Source organism: Trichosurus vulpecula, chromosome 4, assembly GCF_011100635.1.
Source record: "Trichosurus vulpecula isolate mTriVul1 chromosome 4, mTriVul1.pri, whole genome shotgun sequence".
NCBI classification, from domain to species: domain Eukaryota; kingdom Metazoa; phylum Chordata; class Mammalia; order Diprotodontia; family Phalangeridae; genus Trichosurus; species Trichosurus vulpecula.
In genome coordinates, this window is record NC_050576.1 from 3986937 (window position 1) to 4003547 (window position 16611).

General features: G+C 42.6%; 1 protein-coding gene across 1 annotated transcript in view; it reads right to left on the bottom strand.

Annotated features, from left to right (window-relative positions):
* Positions 1 to 16611, bottom strand: part of LOC118847934 (serine/threonine-protein kinase TNNI3K) — a 394003-nt gene that overhangs the window by 115420 nt on the left and 261972 nt on the right. The window contains exons 18-19 of the mRNA XM_036756639.1: positions 2021 to 2073; positions 1650 to 1702 (exon numbers count right to left, since the gene is read on the bottom strand). Of these exons, the coding sequence (XP_036612534.1) occupies positions 1650 to 1702; positions 2021 to 2073 (106 nt within the window). The remainder of the gene's footprint in view (positions 1 to 1649; positions 1703 to 2020; positions 2074 to 16611) is intronic.

A 16611-nucleotide genomic window follows, 5' to 3' on the forward strand; every position in this document is an offset into this window, starting at 1 on the left:
TACACAAGTGACTTAGCCTGTCTGGGTCTCAGTTTTCTCATCTGTAAAATGAGGAGGTTAAATTTAATAACCTTGGAGTTCCATTTCAGTTCTAAATCTGTGAAGCTAGACTTGTTCATAGAATGACTATCTGACTATCCCTTTCCATTACACCAGCACACATTCACTAAGTACCTATTATGTTTATACCTTGTGGAGATACAAAAAAGGCAAGAATCTTGTTCCCACCCAGTCTGATGGGGGAGACATCTGGTATGTAAACAGGTACCTGGAAGCTAGATGCATGTGGAGTAGATGGAAAGGAGGCAGAGAGGGGAGGCATCAGCCCCTGGTGTATGGTGAGATGAGGGAGATGAGAAGCTCCTCTAGAAGCCGTCATTTGAGCTGAGTGTTAAAGGAAGCTGGGGCTTCTGAGGGGTAGCAGTGAGGAGGGAGAGCCCTCCAGGTGTCCCTGACAGCCATTGCAAGACTGGGCCTTCCCAAAGCCCACATCAAGTGCCAGGCACTGTTCTGATTAGGAGGAGGCAGAGAAAAATGAAACCATCCCACAGGGAGCTTACTCTCTGCTGGTGATCTATCATATCATAGATCTCAATAAGGGTTGTATCATCCCTCCTAGACTATAAGCTCCCTGAAGACAGTCGTCCTGTCTTATTGAGGCTGTCACCACCTTCTGCCTCCTGGCACACAGCTCTGGGCATCCTTGTGTTAAACAATGAATGATAATTTAGTAGGTTCTGAACAGTGTAGAAATGCTGATGAATTGAAAATTGAGATTTTAATGACCTATTAAAAGTTGAGAGAACTAACTAGACAATCTACTTTCCTTTTCATGATATCTACATTCCTTCAAGAGGCCCAGGAATAAATGTTTCTATATCTCATGCACAATACCACTTTAATTTTTTTAAAAAAAAGTTTTTCTAAGCAAATATGAGAGTGGCAAAGTAGATAGAGAGCTGAGGTCAGATTCAATAAGAATTCATCGGAATATAAACTCCTTGGAGCTAGGGGCTATTTCACATTTGGGATGGAGCAGAGTGCCTGGCACACAGTAGGCACTTAATAAATGCTTGATGGATTAAAAACCCTATTTCAGATCCTAACCAGCTATGATCATGGTCGAGGCATATAACCTTTCCAAGCCTAAGATGGCGCTAATAAGAATATTTGCCTCCAGGAATATTATCAGGCTTAAATGAGATCACGCACCTAAAATGCTTGGTCATTTTGAGCTACCGTGATTATGAAACCAAAACCTTGAAAACTTTAAAGGCCGAGATCTCACATTAAGATCTTCACTGACCCTCAAAGGGCATTTAGCTCAACACTCTGCTTTCCAGCTGAGAATAGCTAGAGGCCAAGGGACTTACAGGTAGGGAGTTTCTGAGGCAAGATTTGAGCCATTGCCCCCTGACTCCAAATCCAGCACCTTTCCCATAGACTGAGCTCCTTCCAGTCCCACCCTCCCATCCAAATAGATTGTTGGAAAGCTAAAAGAAAACACAGAACATTCTATTGTTCCTGAGAAAATCACATCTTTTTAAAAAAATGGCACTCTCATCTCATCTCATTTCCTTCTAGGCTGGGTTTACACATTTTAATTGGGTACTAATTACAGGGACTAGAAACAGCAGCAGACTACAAACCCCAGGTTGTTTTGTCATGTTGTCCTCATCCAGAGACTGCAGGAATCTTGATTCTGAGTGGGGGGGAAAGGAAGCAAATTCATGTCAAAGCAATACCTCACCACCCACACCAGGGATTGTTTTTAACAATCCCAAACCACAGGGAGCCAGCAGTCACATTTACATTTCCACTCCTCCCTCCCCTCTGACTGATAATATCAAAGAAGGAAAAGCTATACCATCAAAATCCAGTTTCTGTATCATTTGTGCGACTTGAGACAAAGACAGCTGTCACAGAGACAGCTACTTTTTTATTTGTCAAATGGCATCGGAAAGTAAGGAGGAAGCCAGAAGGAGCCTCATGTTTGGGGGACTGGGTAGGAAAGTCTTACCTCCAAAGTCTGCTACGACAGCATGGCCATCTTCATAGAGGAGAATGTTGTGGCTGAAAGAAAGGGCAGCCTTTTAATCAAGTCACTTTTTCTTCTACTTGACCTCATTGCATTATTATGAGGAAAGCATGTTGTAAACCTTCAAGTGCTATATACAAAGGGCCATGATTGTCGGTTATCTGTGAAGGAGGGATTCAATTGGCTTGGCTTTGTCCTCAAGACCAAACGGCAGTAATGGGTGGAAGTGACAAAGAGGAATTGTGACCTGATGTCAGTTATCCCGAAGTGGAATAGGCAGCCATTGGGAAACGTGGCTTCCCTCACTACAAAGGTCTTCAAAAAGACACTGGATGAATATTTGTTGGTTATAGAGTAGAGAGAAGTCTTGTATAGGTATGGAACGGACTTGCTGGACTGGGGATAGCTTCCAATCATGAGATTCTGGGAGTAACTATTAGTATCATTAGCTTAATAGGACCTTCAAGGAAGTAGCTGGGTGGCACAGTAGATAGAGCACTAGAGAAGGAGAGTTCAAATCCACCCTCTGAAGACACTTACTAGCTAAATGTGGGACCTTGGAGAAGTCCCTTAACCTCTGTATGCCTACCTCCCAAGGTTATTGTGAGGATAAAATGAGATAATATTTGTAAAGGGCTTAGCCCAATGCTTGGCACATCATGGGTGCCACATTCCACCCCCCATTCATTTATTCATTCATGCCCTCATTTCATAAACATTTTTAAGGGACAACAGTAGGGCCAATAGTGAGAGAGCAGAAGACGATTGGGTGCTCTCAGTCCATGGTGTGTGTAGGATCAAGAGAGGAAATGAAAGTCATTCATAGCACCATACTGGGCTAGCCTGGGGAGAATGACCAAACATTAGTCAGTCAACCAGCATTTATTATGCTCCTATTAGGTACCAGTCAGGTGCTGTGATAGGTGCTGGGAAACGGTGACCTAAATGAAACAGTGCCTGTCCTTAAGGAGCTTATATTCTATTTGGAGAGAGGATACATACACACATAAGTTTAGGCAAAGGATTTTCAAAATAAATACAAGGAATTTTTTGAGGGGGACAAGGCCCTAGCATCTAAGTGGACTAGGAAAGGGTTATTATAGAAGGTAACATTCCTGTGTTCAGTCAAACAACAAACATATAGTAAAGTGCCTACTGTGTGCCAGGCATTGTGTTAGATTCTGTGGATACAAAGGGGAAAAGAGCAAATTATTTCCTGCCCTCAAAAAACTTCTATTTTAATAGAATAACCAGTAAGCCAGTTTTTCCTGATCAAAGTAGTCAAAGAGAAGTCAGCGTGACATCTCAGATAGAGTTCTGGTTTTAGAGTTAGGGAGACCTGTGTTCAAAACCTGCCTTTGACACCAAGTTGCTGTATGACCATTACTAAGTGAATTATTTAACCTTTCTGAAATAAACTTTCTGCCAGGAAATTGGGTGAAATAGTGTGTATTCAGCAGCCCTCCAAGGGTTGCTCTGAGACTCAGATGAGATAATGACTGTAAAGCGGTTTGCAAACCCATAAAACCAAAGCTGTATAAAGGTGAGCTGTCATCAAGCTTTTCCCAGAAATCTCCAAGGATAACCTGCAATCCACTAATTGCAAGCAGAGGATGACCCCTTGGAAAAGTGCCCGGAACACAGTAAATGCGTAAGAAATGCTTGATGAATGATGGGCTGATATTGACAGGAATATGGTTAATATCAAATATAATACCCCTTCTCTGTCAAAAGGCCAGAAGGACAAGAGAAAAGCCCCTCCCTCTGAACAGTCTTAGTGATTTCAGACTTGAGCAACGTCCTTGTATTCCTGCTTTTGAGGCATTGACTCCCAATTATGTGGAGCTGATCCCCACCCTGGAATCTTACCTTATAAATAAACCTAGCTCAGATTATGGAAAGTCCTTGCCTCTCATGAAAGGGAAAACAGCCAGAATGATGTGGTTTTTCTTGTTCAGATTGCCGTGGGTGACCGATGCCTCATGGCCAGACCTCACTCCCAGTAACACCCCGCCTCTTTTTTTTTCCTCCTGAAAGCATAAAACCTTTTCTGTGAGTTTTCTTGTTCAGCATCCACGTACTCAAATATGGGTGACCCAAGGCTGCAGGCCGGCTACCCTTCTTATCTCGATTAAAGATGCCTTTTCCTCCACTTATGAGTGATTTGTTTCAGGACTAGCACTATCCATTGGCTTTCTTTCCATGCCACAAGAGTAATGCTTTTTTTGCATTAGGCTGAACCTAAGGATGACCATGCTCACTTTTCATTTCACCACAATGACTTACAGAATTCATGAGCTGTTAAATGATTCACATGACTTCTCTTTGGTCATAGATTGAGAGCTAGAAGAGATCTCAGAAGCTATCTATTCTACTCCCCTCACTCTACAGAGAAGAAGCCTAGGGAGGCCATCACACCCATGGTGAGAAAGAGAAGTGGGGCAGGAACCCAGGTCTTCTGGCTTCAGGGCTAGCATAGTTTCAGTGAAGCCACATAGAAGATAGAATCAATCTCCAGATTCAGAGACTTCTATATTTTAGAAAATCTTCCAGTCACAGAGTTGAAAGTGACTTTAGTAGTCTTACAGTCTGTTCCTCCCTAAAGAGTGAAACCTTTCTATAACTACCCTCTAAAATATGCGGCCTGGAGATCTCCAGGCAACATCGGGAGGAAATTACCAGCTCAGAAAGAGAGACTCTTTTCTCTTTTCCCATCCAAAGCTGCCCACACCCCATCCCATAACCTTCTTGCCACTCTCTCCTTCCTCTTGCCTGAATGGAAACTAATGTATTCCCATACCACCCCATGGGAAGGAACAGAGAATCAGAGTTTTCATTGAGACATTCTGTCCTCTTCCCCTTTCCCAATGGTGGTGGGCTGGGCTCCTCTAAGCCCTGCCCTGAAGAAAGAACCTGACTGCTCACACTACTTGGAAGAATAGAGAATCACTTATTACAAATTTTTCTTAGAGAACCAAAGGTTTTGCATAAACAAAACCAAAGCAGAAAAAATTAGAAGGAAAGCATGAAATGGGGGAAAACACAAAACTTTTACAACTAGTGTCTCTGATAAAGACCTCATTTCTTAAATCTATGGAGAACTGAGTAAAATTTACAAGACTACAAATGATTCCCTAGTTGATACATGGTAAAGGGATATAAGCACACAGTTTCCAGCAAAAGAAATCAAAGCAGCTTATACTCATATGAAAAAATGCTCTAAATTACTATATATTAGAAAGACATACAAATTAAAACAACCCTGAGGTACCACCTAATACCTATCAGATCTGCTAATATTATAGAAAAGGAAAATGATAAATGCTGGAGAAGATGTAGAGAAATTGGAACAATAATGCATTGTTGGTAGAGTTTTGAACTGATTCAACCATTCTGGAGAGCAATTTGGAACTATGCCCAAGGGCTATTAGACTGTGCATACTTTTGACCCAGTCTGTATCCCAAAGAGATCAAAGAAAAAGGAAAAGGACCTTTATGCACACAAATATTTATAACAGCTTTTTGTGGTGGCAAAGGATTGGAAATTGAGGGGATGCCCACCTATTGGGGAATAGTTGAACAAGCTGTAGCATATGATTATAATAGAATACTATTATGTTATAAGAAGTGGATGAGCAGGACAATTTCAGAAAACCCTGGGAAGACTTCTATGAACAAATGCAAAGTGAAGTGAGCAGGACAGGAGAACATTGTACACAGGATGTACTCCAAAGTTTCAACATCCGGGTTTACAAGCTGGAGGGCTCCTTAAATACAGCTGCCCGGAGTCTCCTCATCAACACCATCTCCAGAGCCCCACACAAATGGCTCTGTCCTCCCTTCTTATAGGGCTTCAGACATCGAACATCATCTGAATCACCAGAGCTCAGGCTTCGGTGATTGGTTCTTGAGTTGGCCCCTCCCCTTAGGACCCTGGGAGGTTCACATCCACATGGATTACTAACACCTAATGGGGTTTGGGCCTGGGGCTTAGCACCTAGTAAAGCTCACTGAGATAAATTGAGTCACTCAAAGAAAACAAAGGCCATTCTGGTTACACTAATAACGTATTAGAAGGGCAGAGTTTATAATCTCAAAGAGGATCATATATATGTCTGAAAGGTTCGGAACCGCTGGATATAAGAAACTCTCAAAGTAGGAGGCAGAAGAATCAAAGCATATATTTAGGCTCCACAGTAACCAACCCATGAACCAGCATCCCCATTTTGACATATTGATCAAAAGCTTCCAGGCCCAATAAGTACACCTCACAAGAGTAACCAGGAGGCTACAGAGAAGCATGATGGTGTAAAGCAAAATCATGCTTCCCCCTCCATGGTAAAAAGATTACCCACTGGCCTCAAGTCCTTGTTCAGCTTCCTCCCATAGGTCAGCTCTGCTATTGGCAGCTCCTGCTTCAGCTTCGGCTGTGGCTGTGGCTATAGCAGCCTCTGGCTCCAACGGAAGCTGTTTTTAACCATCCGGCTTCTGCAGGGGTGTAAGGTACGCCAGGGAAAGCACAGGTTCTTTCGATCTGCTTAAGCAAGGTGAAGGGGTTGACTAGGAAAGCACAGGTTCTTTCAATCAGCTTAAGCAAGGTGAAGGGGTTGACCGGGAAAGCAAAGGTTCTTTTGATCAGCTAAGCAAGGGAAGCAAGGTGAAGGGGCCGACAAGCTTACTCCAATCCGACATACAAACAGCATTCAGTTCAGTGGAAAAAGCCAAACTAGTCAAGGGCACTTGTTGACTAAGTGCTAAGGAGCCCATTTTTGGTTACAAACACAGATACCACTCAAAATAAGTACAAAATCTATAAACTATTTCAGAATCAATTTGCCAAGATAATCAAGGCATATAAGAACAATATAAATACAGCATTCATTATGGAAGCAAAGAGGTTTGATAACTTGAGACCAATGCACTGTTCATGGTTAGGCAGTTCCAATATAATAAAATTGATAATGCTACACATATTATCATTCAGGGTTGGTGCTATTCCAATCACAATACTCTAAAAGTTGAAAATGTAAGTCCTCAGGCTTTGCAAACTATGCTGGCTCCTCCTCTAGCTGCTGATGGGTATGTGGAAAAGTCAGGGTGCTGCAAATCTGCCAGGGTCTGTCCCCTCCCCAAGTAGATACTGTAGGTCCCTTCTCTAATCCCCACTAATTCATTTACCCATGGTACAAAGCCTCTACATAACTCTAGACAGGATAGTGATACAATTTGTTGAAAGCAACAAATGATCTCAACATATTTCATATACCATATTTTCTTCCAATCATGCCCCCTTCTTTATTTCTCTCTCAGGTGCCACCCTTCTTCTGGTCCCCCAGGTTCATGTCTTTGGAACCATCTTCACATCTATTATCTCATATCCAATCTGTTACTAAGTTCTATAGAGGGCGCTCTGATGACCTCTCTGACTCTGCCCCCTCCTCTCTAATACCAGCTACTGTTGATCTCTCATCTTCCATTACGCCCCCACCGTACAGCTTCCCAATTGGTGATCCTATAGCATAGGCCTGTCCATTTCACTCCCCTGCTCTGGAAGCTCTCAGGTGTCCCTCTTGTTTCTAGGATAAAATAACTACCCTTCTCTTTGCCCTTAAGAGCCCTTCCCAGTCAGTCTCCGGCCTTTATCACCACTATTATCTGTCACACTTTCTTTGATCCTACCCAGCTGGCTTTTCGGCTGTACCTGGACTATGACATTCAATCTCAGGTCTTGAAGAACATGCCCTCCTCCCCTGTGCCTCAAGGAATCCTTACCTTCTAAGCTCAGCTCAGGCATCCCTTCCCACAGGGAACTCATCCTAATCCCCCAGCTACTTGTGTCTTCTCCCCCCACCTTTCCCCATCCTCTGAGATGCTTTTGTCTGTATTGTGTATTTAATTGTCTATGGACAGTGTTGCTTCCTGTTATAAGCCACTTTAGGCCAATGATGGGGATTTTTCTTTCTATCTTTGGCACTTAGCACAATGCTTAGGACTAACTAAATGTTTGTATAATTGAATTAAATAGAACAGAATTGAGCAGATGAACATAAGTAGAAATGAAAGGGCAATAGCTCTTTCGGATGTCAAACTATATTATGAAGCAGTAAACATCAAAACAATTCGGTATGGGTTAAAAAGCCAAACATTACGGCAATGGAAACAGACTACAGAAGAAACAGAAACAGTCCCATTCAGTGTTTGAAATACCCAAGAAAGCAAATTACTTAAGGTAGGATTCTCTGTTTGACAAGTCTGTTGGGAAGAGTGGAAAGCAGCTTGGCCTCTAATAGTTTAGACACCTTAGGTGGTAAAGTGGTTAGAGCCCTGGGCCTGAAGTCTGAAAGACCTGAATTCGAATCCTACTTAGACCAACATTTACACTGGCTGGGTGTCTCCGGGCAACTCTCTTCACCTTGCTCAGGCTCAGCTTCTTCACTAAAGATAAAGCCTGTCTCACAGGGTTGTTGTGAGGATCACGTGCCGCCGTTGTTACCGTCACTTCAGGCAATGGACCCTTTGAGTTCTGATTGATTTACAGCCCGAATGTAAAAAGCCACCAGATTAAAAGAATCAGGAGCACAAAAATGGGAGAATTCTTAACTGAGCAAGGTAGAAGTCATCCAGAAGGATAAACCAGACCATTTCAGTGATGGTGCTTGAGAGTCTGCATGACCCTGGCCTTAGGAACACAGGCTCCAAGTCCTAGTCCTGACATATACTGGTGACCAGACTGCGGGCCAGTCACTGCTTCTCAGTGCTCTGGGCAATTTTTTTTAAAATTTAATTAATTTATTTAACAGCATTGGTTTTCACAAGAGTTTGAATTACAAATTTTCTCCCCATTTCTACCCTCCCCCCGACTCCAAGATGGCGTATATTCTGGTTGCCCTGTTCCCCATTCAGCCCTCCCTTCTGTTACCCCACTCTCCTCCCATCCCCTTTTCCTTTTCTTTCTTGTAGGGCAAGATAAATTTCTACGCCCCATTGCCTGTGTATCTTATTTTCTAGTTGCATGCAAAGACTTTTGTTTTTGTTTTTGAACACATGTTTTTAAAACTTTGAGTTCCAAATTCTCTCCCCTCTTCCCCTCCCACCCACCCGCCCTAAGAAGGCAAGCAATTTAACATAGGCCACATGTGTATCATTACGTAAAACCCTTCCACAATACTCATGTTGTGAAAGACTAACTATATTTTGCGCCTTCCCAACCCATCCCCCTTTATTGAATTTTCTTTCTTGACCCTGTCCCCTTTCGAAAGTGTTTGTTTTTGATTACCTCCACCCCCATCTGCCCTCCCCTCCATCATTCCCCACCCCCCTTCTTTTTATCTTCTTCCCTCTTCTTCCCTGTGGGGTAAGATACCCAATTGAGTATGTATGGTATTCCCTCCTCAGGCCAAATCTGATGAGAGCAAGATTCACTCATTCCCTCCTCACCTGCTCTCTCCCCTCCTCCCACAGAACTGCTTCCTCTTGCCACTTTTATGTGAGATAATCCACCCCATTCTATCTCTCCCTATCTCCCTCTCTCAGAATGTTCCTCTCTCATCCCTTAATTTGATTTTATTTCTTTTAGATATCATCCCTTCATCTTCAACTCACCCTGTGTCTGCTCTCTCTCCCTCTCTCTCTCTCTCTCTCTCTCTCTCTCTCTCTCTCTCTCTATCTATATATATATATATATATATATATATATATATATATATATATATATATATATACACATACATATATACATACCTGCACATTCACATATATATATATATATATATATATACATAAACATATATATATATATATGCATATTCCTTTCAGCTACTATGATATTGAGGTCTCATGAATCATACACATCATCCTTCTATGTAGGAATGTAAACAAAACAGTTCAACTTTATTAAGTCCCTTATGATTTCTCTTTCTTGTTTACCTTTTCATGGTTCTCTTGATTCTTGTGTTTGAAAGTCAAATTTTCTATTCAGCTCTGGTCTTTTCACTGAGAAAGCTTGAAAGTCCTCTATTTTATTGAAAATCCATATTTTGCCTTGGAGCATGATACTCAGTTTTGCTGGGTAGGTTATTCTTGGTTTTAATCCTAGCTCCACTGACCTCTGGAATATCGTATTGCAAGCCCTTTGATCTCTTAATGTAGAAGCTGCTAGATCTTGGGTTATTCTGATTGGGTTTCCACAATACTCAAATTGTTTCTTTCTGGCTGCTTGCAGTATTTTCTCCTTGATCTGGGAGCTCTGGAATTTGGTGACAATATTCCTAGGAGATTTCTTTTGGGGATCTATTTGAGGAGGTGATCGGTAGATTCTTTCAATTTCTATTTTGCCTTGTGGCTCTAGAATATTAGGGCAGTTCTCCTTGATAATTTCTTGAAAGATGATATCTACGCTCTTTTTTGATCATGGCTTTCAGGTAGTCCAATAATTTTTAAATTATCTCTCCTGGGTCTATTTTCCAGGTCAGTGTTTTTTCCAAGGAGATATTTCACATTGTCTTCCATTTTTTTCATTCCTTTGGTTCTGTTTTATAATATCCTGATTTCTCATAAAGTCACTAGCTTCCACTTGCTCCAATCTAATTTTTTAAGTAGTATTTTCTTCAGTGGTCCATTGGACCTCCTTTTCCATTTGGCTAATTCTACCTTCCAAGGCATTCTTCTCCTCATTGGCTTTTTGGAGTTCTTTTGCCATTTGGTTAGTCTATTTTTTAAGGTGTTGTTTTCTTCAGTGTATTTTTCAGTATTTTTTGGGTCTCCTTTAGCAAGTCATTGACTTGTTTTTCATGGTTTTCTCGCATACTTCTCATTTCTCTTCCCACTTTTTCCTCTACTTCTCTAACTTGCTTTTCCAAATCCTTTTTGAGCTCTTCCATGCCCTGGGACCAGTTCCTGTTTTTCTTGGAGGCTTTTGGTGTAGGCTCTTGCACTTTGTTGACTTCTTTAGGCTGTATGTTTTGGTCTTCTTTGTCACCAAAGAAAGAATCCAAAGTCTGAGACTGAATCTGGGTGTGTTTTCGCTGCCTGGCCATATTCCCAACCAACTAACTTGACCCTTGAGTTTTTCCGTGGGGTATGACTGCTTGTAGACTAAAGAGTTCTATGTTCCACGTTGGGGGGGATGCACCAGCTCTGCCACACCAGCCCTCCTCCTTCCCCAAGAACCCCCAACCCGGACGGGGCTTAGACCGTCAGCAGGCTGTGCACTCCTGCTCTGATCCGCCACTTAATTCCTCCCACCAGGTGGGCCTGGGGCTGGAAGCAACAGCAGCTGTATCTGCCCCACCTCCGCTGCCCCGGGGCGGTGGCCGAACTGCGAACTCCTTCCACTCCCACAGCTTTTCCCACTAACCTTCTCTGCTATCTTTGGTGTTTGTGGGTTGAGAAGTCTGGTAACTGCCACAGTTCACTGATTCAGGGTGCTAGGGCCTGCTCTGCCTGGCTTCTGGTCTGGTTGGTCCAAGCCGCTCATGCTGGGCTCTGCTCTGCTCCACTCCCAGCTCCCAGCTCCCAGCTCCGTGTGGGATAGACCTCACCCAGAGACCATCCAGGCTGTCCTGGGCTGGAGCCCTGCTTCCCTCTGCTGTTCTGTGGGTTCTGCAGTTCTAGAATTGGTTCAGAGCCATTTTTTATAGGTTTTTGGAGGGACTCGGTGGGGAGCTCACGCTAGTCCCTGCTTTCCAGCCACCATCTTGGATCCGACCCCCTCTGGGCAATTTTAAGACATTTAAATAGTTGTATCTACATTGGTAGAAAGAATTTCTTTACCAGGAGTTCCGTTCAGCAACAACACATTATAAAGCTTTTGCATGAGTAAAATCAGGGCAGATAAGAAGAGATAATGTCAACTGGGGAAAAATCTTTCTATCAAACAATTATCTGTGATTTTAAAAAATCAATGGATTTGTGTTGACATCCCCTTTGCCTCTTTGGCACCGCCCCCAGTCCAGGACTGTTTTAGCATCGATCAGAGATTGCCTGGCAGCAGGAACACCTGACAGCATGGAGGGACCCTGTCCTCTTGCCTTTCCCCTTTATCTCCCTTGCCTAGTACCTCTCTGGGCTATCTGACTGCTCACACAGCTTGGATGACATGGAAGTCACCCGCATTATTTATTCCTATGATAAGAACTCCTTAAGTTATCATCTATCTCGCATGTATGCCCTATGGTCCCCCAGAGCTTCCACCTGACTTAGTGATGTAGCCTCCAGACCTCTCAGCCTTGCCTTCTGCCTCCTCCAGGAAAATCTTAGGAAGCTCAGGCCTTTCCATCTGCCCCCTGGCTGCGCTTTCTTTTATGTGTCTCCCACAATTAGAGTGAAAGTCCTCTGGAAGCAGAGGCTGTCTCACTTTCTCTGCATGTGGCTCCAATACTCAGCACAGTCCTTGGCACACAGTAACTGATTAATAAATACTTTTTGTCTCATTCTTTCATTCATTTTCTTCCCATTAAATTATCTTTCATTGTTAAAATGGAAAGCTTTTTGGGGGAGGGGAAAGAGGGTATATTTGGAAATTACAGTGATCTAAAGACAAAAGGCATTCATAAAACATAGGTGACAGATGGTGGAAGAAAGATTTGGAAGTTACCTTATTGGTCGTTGAGTCTACCCCCCTCCTTCATTTGACAAATAAGCCCAGAATGGGAAAAGTGGTTGGAAAGATACTTGTGGTTGGAAAACTAGGAAAATCTTAGTGACTTTACAATTCTTAGAGGAAGAGGAGCCAGGTAATGGTGACCAATGAAAAGCATAATGTCAAAAGAGAGGCTGGTTCCCCTCTTAGAAGGAAAGGTGATTAAGGAATAGGTCTTCATTCTCAGGGGTGTCAAATATAATTCATTATTCTTTTCAAAGCATTTATTTATTTATACAAACATCTATTATCTCACCCCCCACAGCCCTCCCCTCCAATTTAACTACAAACAATGAAACAAACTTTCATTACAAATATGTACAATCCAGCAAAACAAATTCTCTCCTTGCCCAAGTCCAAAAATGAATTTCTCCTTTTGCATTCTGTATGTGTCACCTCTCTAGAAGGATATGAGTAAAATGATTGCTCATTAGTTTCTGGACTCACAAGTTTTCATTGCAATGATCAGAGTTCTAAAATCTTCCAAAGTTCTTTTTCTCTATAATGCTCTTGTCTATACATTTTGTCTTTTCTATATAAGTTGTTCTTCTGGTTCTGCTCACTTCTATCTGTATCGGTTCATAGAGGTCTTCCCAGTTTTCTCTGCAACTCTTCATTTCATCATTTCTTATGGGACAATAACATCCCATTGTGTTCAGATGCTACAGTTTGCTTAGCCATTCTCCAAGAGGTGGGACCTGCTTTGTTTTCATTTGGGGACTATACATATTTTTGTACACACAGGTCCTTTTCCTCTTTCTTGTATCCCTTTGAGGTATAGACCTAGTACAGTGTGAAGAAGTATTCATAGTTTAGTAATTTGGAGGCAATGTGACAAATTACTCTCAAGAGTGGCTGGACCAATTCATAGCTCGACCAAGGGAGCACCAATGTGCCTATTTTCCCACAGACCCCTTCCACCTCCCCCATCTTTGTCGTGTTCCTATTTGTCATGTTTGCCCAAATGATGAGTATGAGAGAGAACCTCAGAGTTGCTTTTATTTGCATTTCTCTAACTGCATTAAGTATTCTTAGAACAAAGAAAAAACCCAGTGAGAAGAAGGATTCTTTTCCTGTTCTCCTTTTCTTTCTATCTCCCCCTCCCTGCTTCAGGGAATCTCTTCCTCTCCTCTTTTCCCTTAGTTTCAAACAAAGACATGGGCTTTCTCCTGTCCAAGGTCAACCGCTTCACATATGCAGGTGATCCCATTGCCCCTCCATCTTCTCCAGCAGAATGCAGCATCAATCGCCTGCCACTCTTCAAATGCTCAATCTCTCCTTATCTGATGGATCCTTCTCTGCTGCCTTCAAACATGCCCATATCTGCCCTATCCTAAAAAAACAAACACAAAAAACTTCCTCAGTCTCTATCCTTCTCTCAAGATATCACCCTAAATCATTCTTCCTTTTCTCAGAAAAGCTTCTAGAGGAAAAAAAAGTCTGTACTTGGTGTTTCCTCTACCTCTCCTCTAACCCTTTGCAATCTGACTTCTGATTCAGTCACTCGAGTTAAACTGTCATCTCCAAGGTCACAATGAGACTGCCTGTCCTGCTACTTCTCAATCTCCTTTGCCCACCTATCGGAGGTGTCAAACATGTGGCCCACAGAGCTGCATGTGGATGACAACCCTCCCTAGCACAGCCCAATCTACATTAAAATAGAAATGGAAAATACATAAGAAGATAGATAAAAATGCAATGAAACACAATTAATATGAATATGTGGTTTTCCAAGTCGATGTGTCCCAGGGATCCTTAGGATGGCTTGATGGTCCTCATATGAATTTTAGTTTTACACACTGATACAGATCACATTCGCTCACTGTGGCTGCTCCCCAAAGATCTGCCTTCCTTTTTCTTCTCTTCTCCCTCATCAGCTACCATGGGTTGACCTGCCATCACAGAGCAGACACACAGAGATAGCGGTCCCCTCCCCCCCAGCCTCTGTCCTGCATTGCCCGTCACATTTCGGACATTTGATGTGCTGGAGACATTTAAAGTCAACATGTCCAAAATTGAACTCACTAACTTCACCCCAAACTGTCCTCTCTTCCACACTCCCCTACTCCTGTCAAATGCACCACCAAGCTTTCAGTTGCCCCCATTTGTAATCTTGCCATTGACCTGTACTAGGCAGCTAGGTACACTTTGGATAGAGTGCTGGGCCTGGAGTCAGGAAGTCACGAGTTCAAATCCAGCTTCAGACACTTACTAGCTGTGTGACCCTGGGTAAGTCACTTCACCTCTGCTCGCCTCAGTTTCCCAACCATAAAGTGGAGACAATGATAGCACCTACCTCCCGAGGTTGTGGTGAGGAATAAATGCAACAGCATTTGTAAAACATTGAGCACAATGTCTGGTGCCACATAAAGACCATCATTACTATCATTACTTCTCAGTATCACTCACCTTGTACAGCCAAGTCATTGCTGAATCTTGCCATTTTTTCCTTCACAACATTTCTTGCTAGCTGTGTCACCCTAGGCAAGTCACTTAATATTTCCCAGACTCAGTTTCTCCTTTTGTAAATAGAGATTATTCTTGCCTCTTTCTTTAGGTAGGTCTCACATTTCGAATGTGGGTAGAGTCACTCCTTCCTAATTCCTGGCTTAGAGAACACCCAGGCCTGACTTTTTCTTATTTGATACCTCGGCTCAACCCCTTCCTAAGGAAAAGAATCATTTTCAAAGTGAATAACAGAAGTAATGAACATATCTTTGGTGCCCACCTCTGAGTGAAGCTCCCTTGCTTCTGCCTCACCCAGTCTTCTTCCACCATTTAAATCAGCTTACTCATGGCTCAGGTACACTCATGGCTACCTAGATTTCATGGTCTAGATTCAAGTCACTTGCTGTTTCATTTGGTATGTTAATAAAAAATACATCAGCATCAATATGGTTCTATATCATTTGACTCGAGCCCCCAGACAAGGAGAAAGCTTGAGGTTTAAATCTTAGTTCTAGTTTTATTTTACCCTATTTCCTTTTTTTAGTACCACAAACCAATCACTAACTCTTTATTTTATAGCCTCCATTCATTAATAAGGACATGCAGAAATTAAAAACAGTTATGGTTGATTGAATATAATCGCATACTTGGCAAATTCAAACTACTTAAACAGAAATTACAGACTCCACTTTAGAAATCAGAGACATGCTTTGGAATCAGTTTCTTCCCAATTCAGACTGAGGGAGAGAAAATGGGGAGACCACACTGTGTAGTCTAGTATCTCTTCTTCCAATGGGAAGGCCAGTTACCATCTATCTCTCAGACTCACTCCACTTGCTGCTTCCCAATTCTTCCATTCTGGCTTCTGAGAGTGGTGACAGAGGTCACAGTCAGAGCTGAAGCAGTGACCCCACAGGCAACTGAACTACCCTAATGCTCAAATGCCCCAGTCTCCAAAATCACTTCACAATACCCCCTGCTACATGGAGCTCCTCTCCTGTTCTCTTGACTCCATTTAAATCATGCTTACTCCATCTCCATCCCCAAAGTGGAATTCCCAGGAATCTCAGCTCCCTGGTCCTGCTGCCACAGCCACACTTCCTCCCTTCATTGGCTGATGGTCCTGACCTCAATCCTTAGGGGAAATCTAGAATGCCTTATTAAATACTTTTTTCTCTATCCAAGCATTTGTAGGGCTCTTGTGTGAAAGAGGTATTAGAATTCTTCTGCTTGGTCCTAAGAAAGCAGCACTAGGAGGAAAAGGTATATGCTATCAATAGAGAAATTGAGTTGTAATGTAAAGAAAGACTTCCTGACAATCAGAGCCATCCAGCTGTGGAATGGGCCAGCTGAAGAGGTGATGGGTTGCCCCTCATTGGGGATCTTCAAGTAGAGACAGGATGTGCCTTTTCTTGGGTCAGTTGTAGGGGCAATTGGGGTGGAGGTGGGTTATACTAGATGGCTGCTGGTCCTGTCCAACACAGAA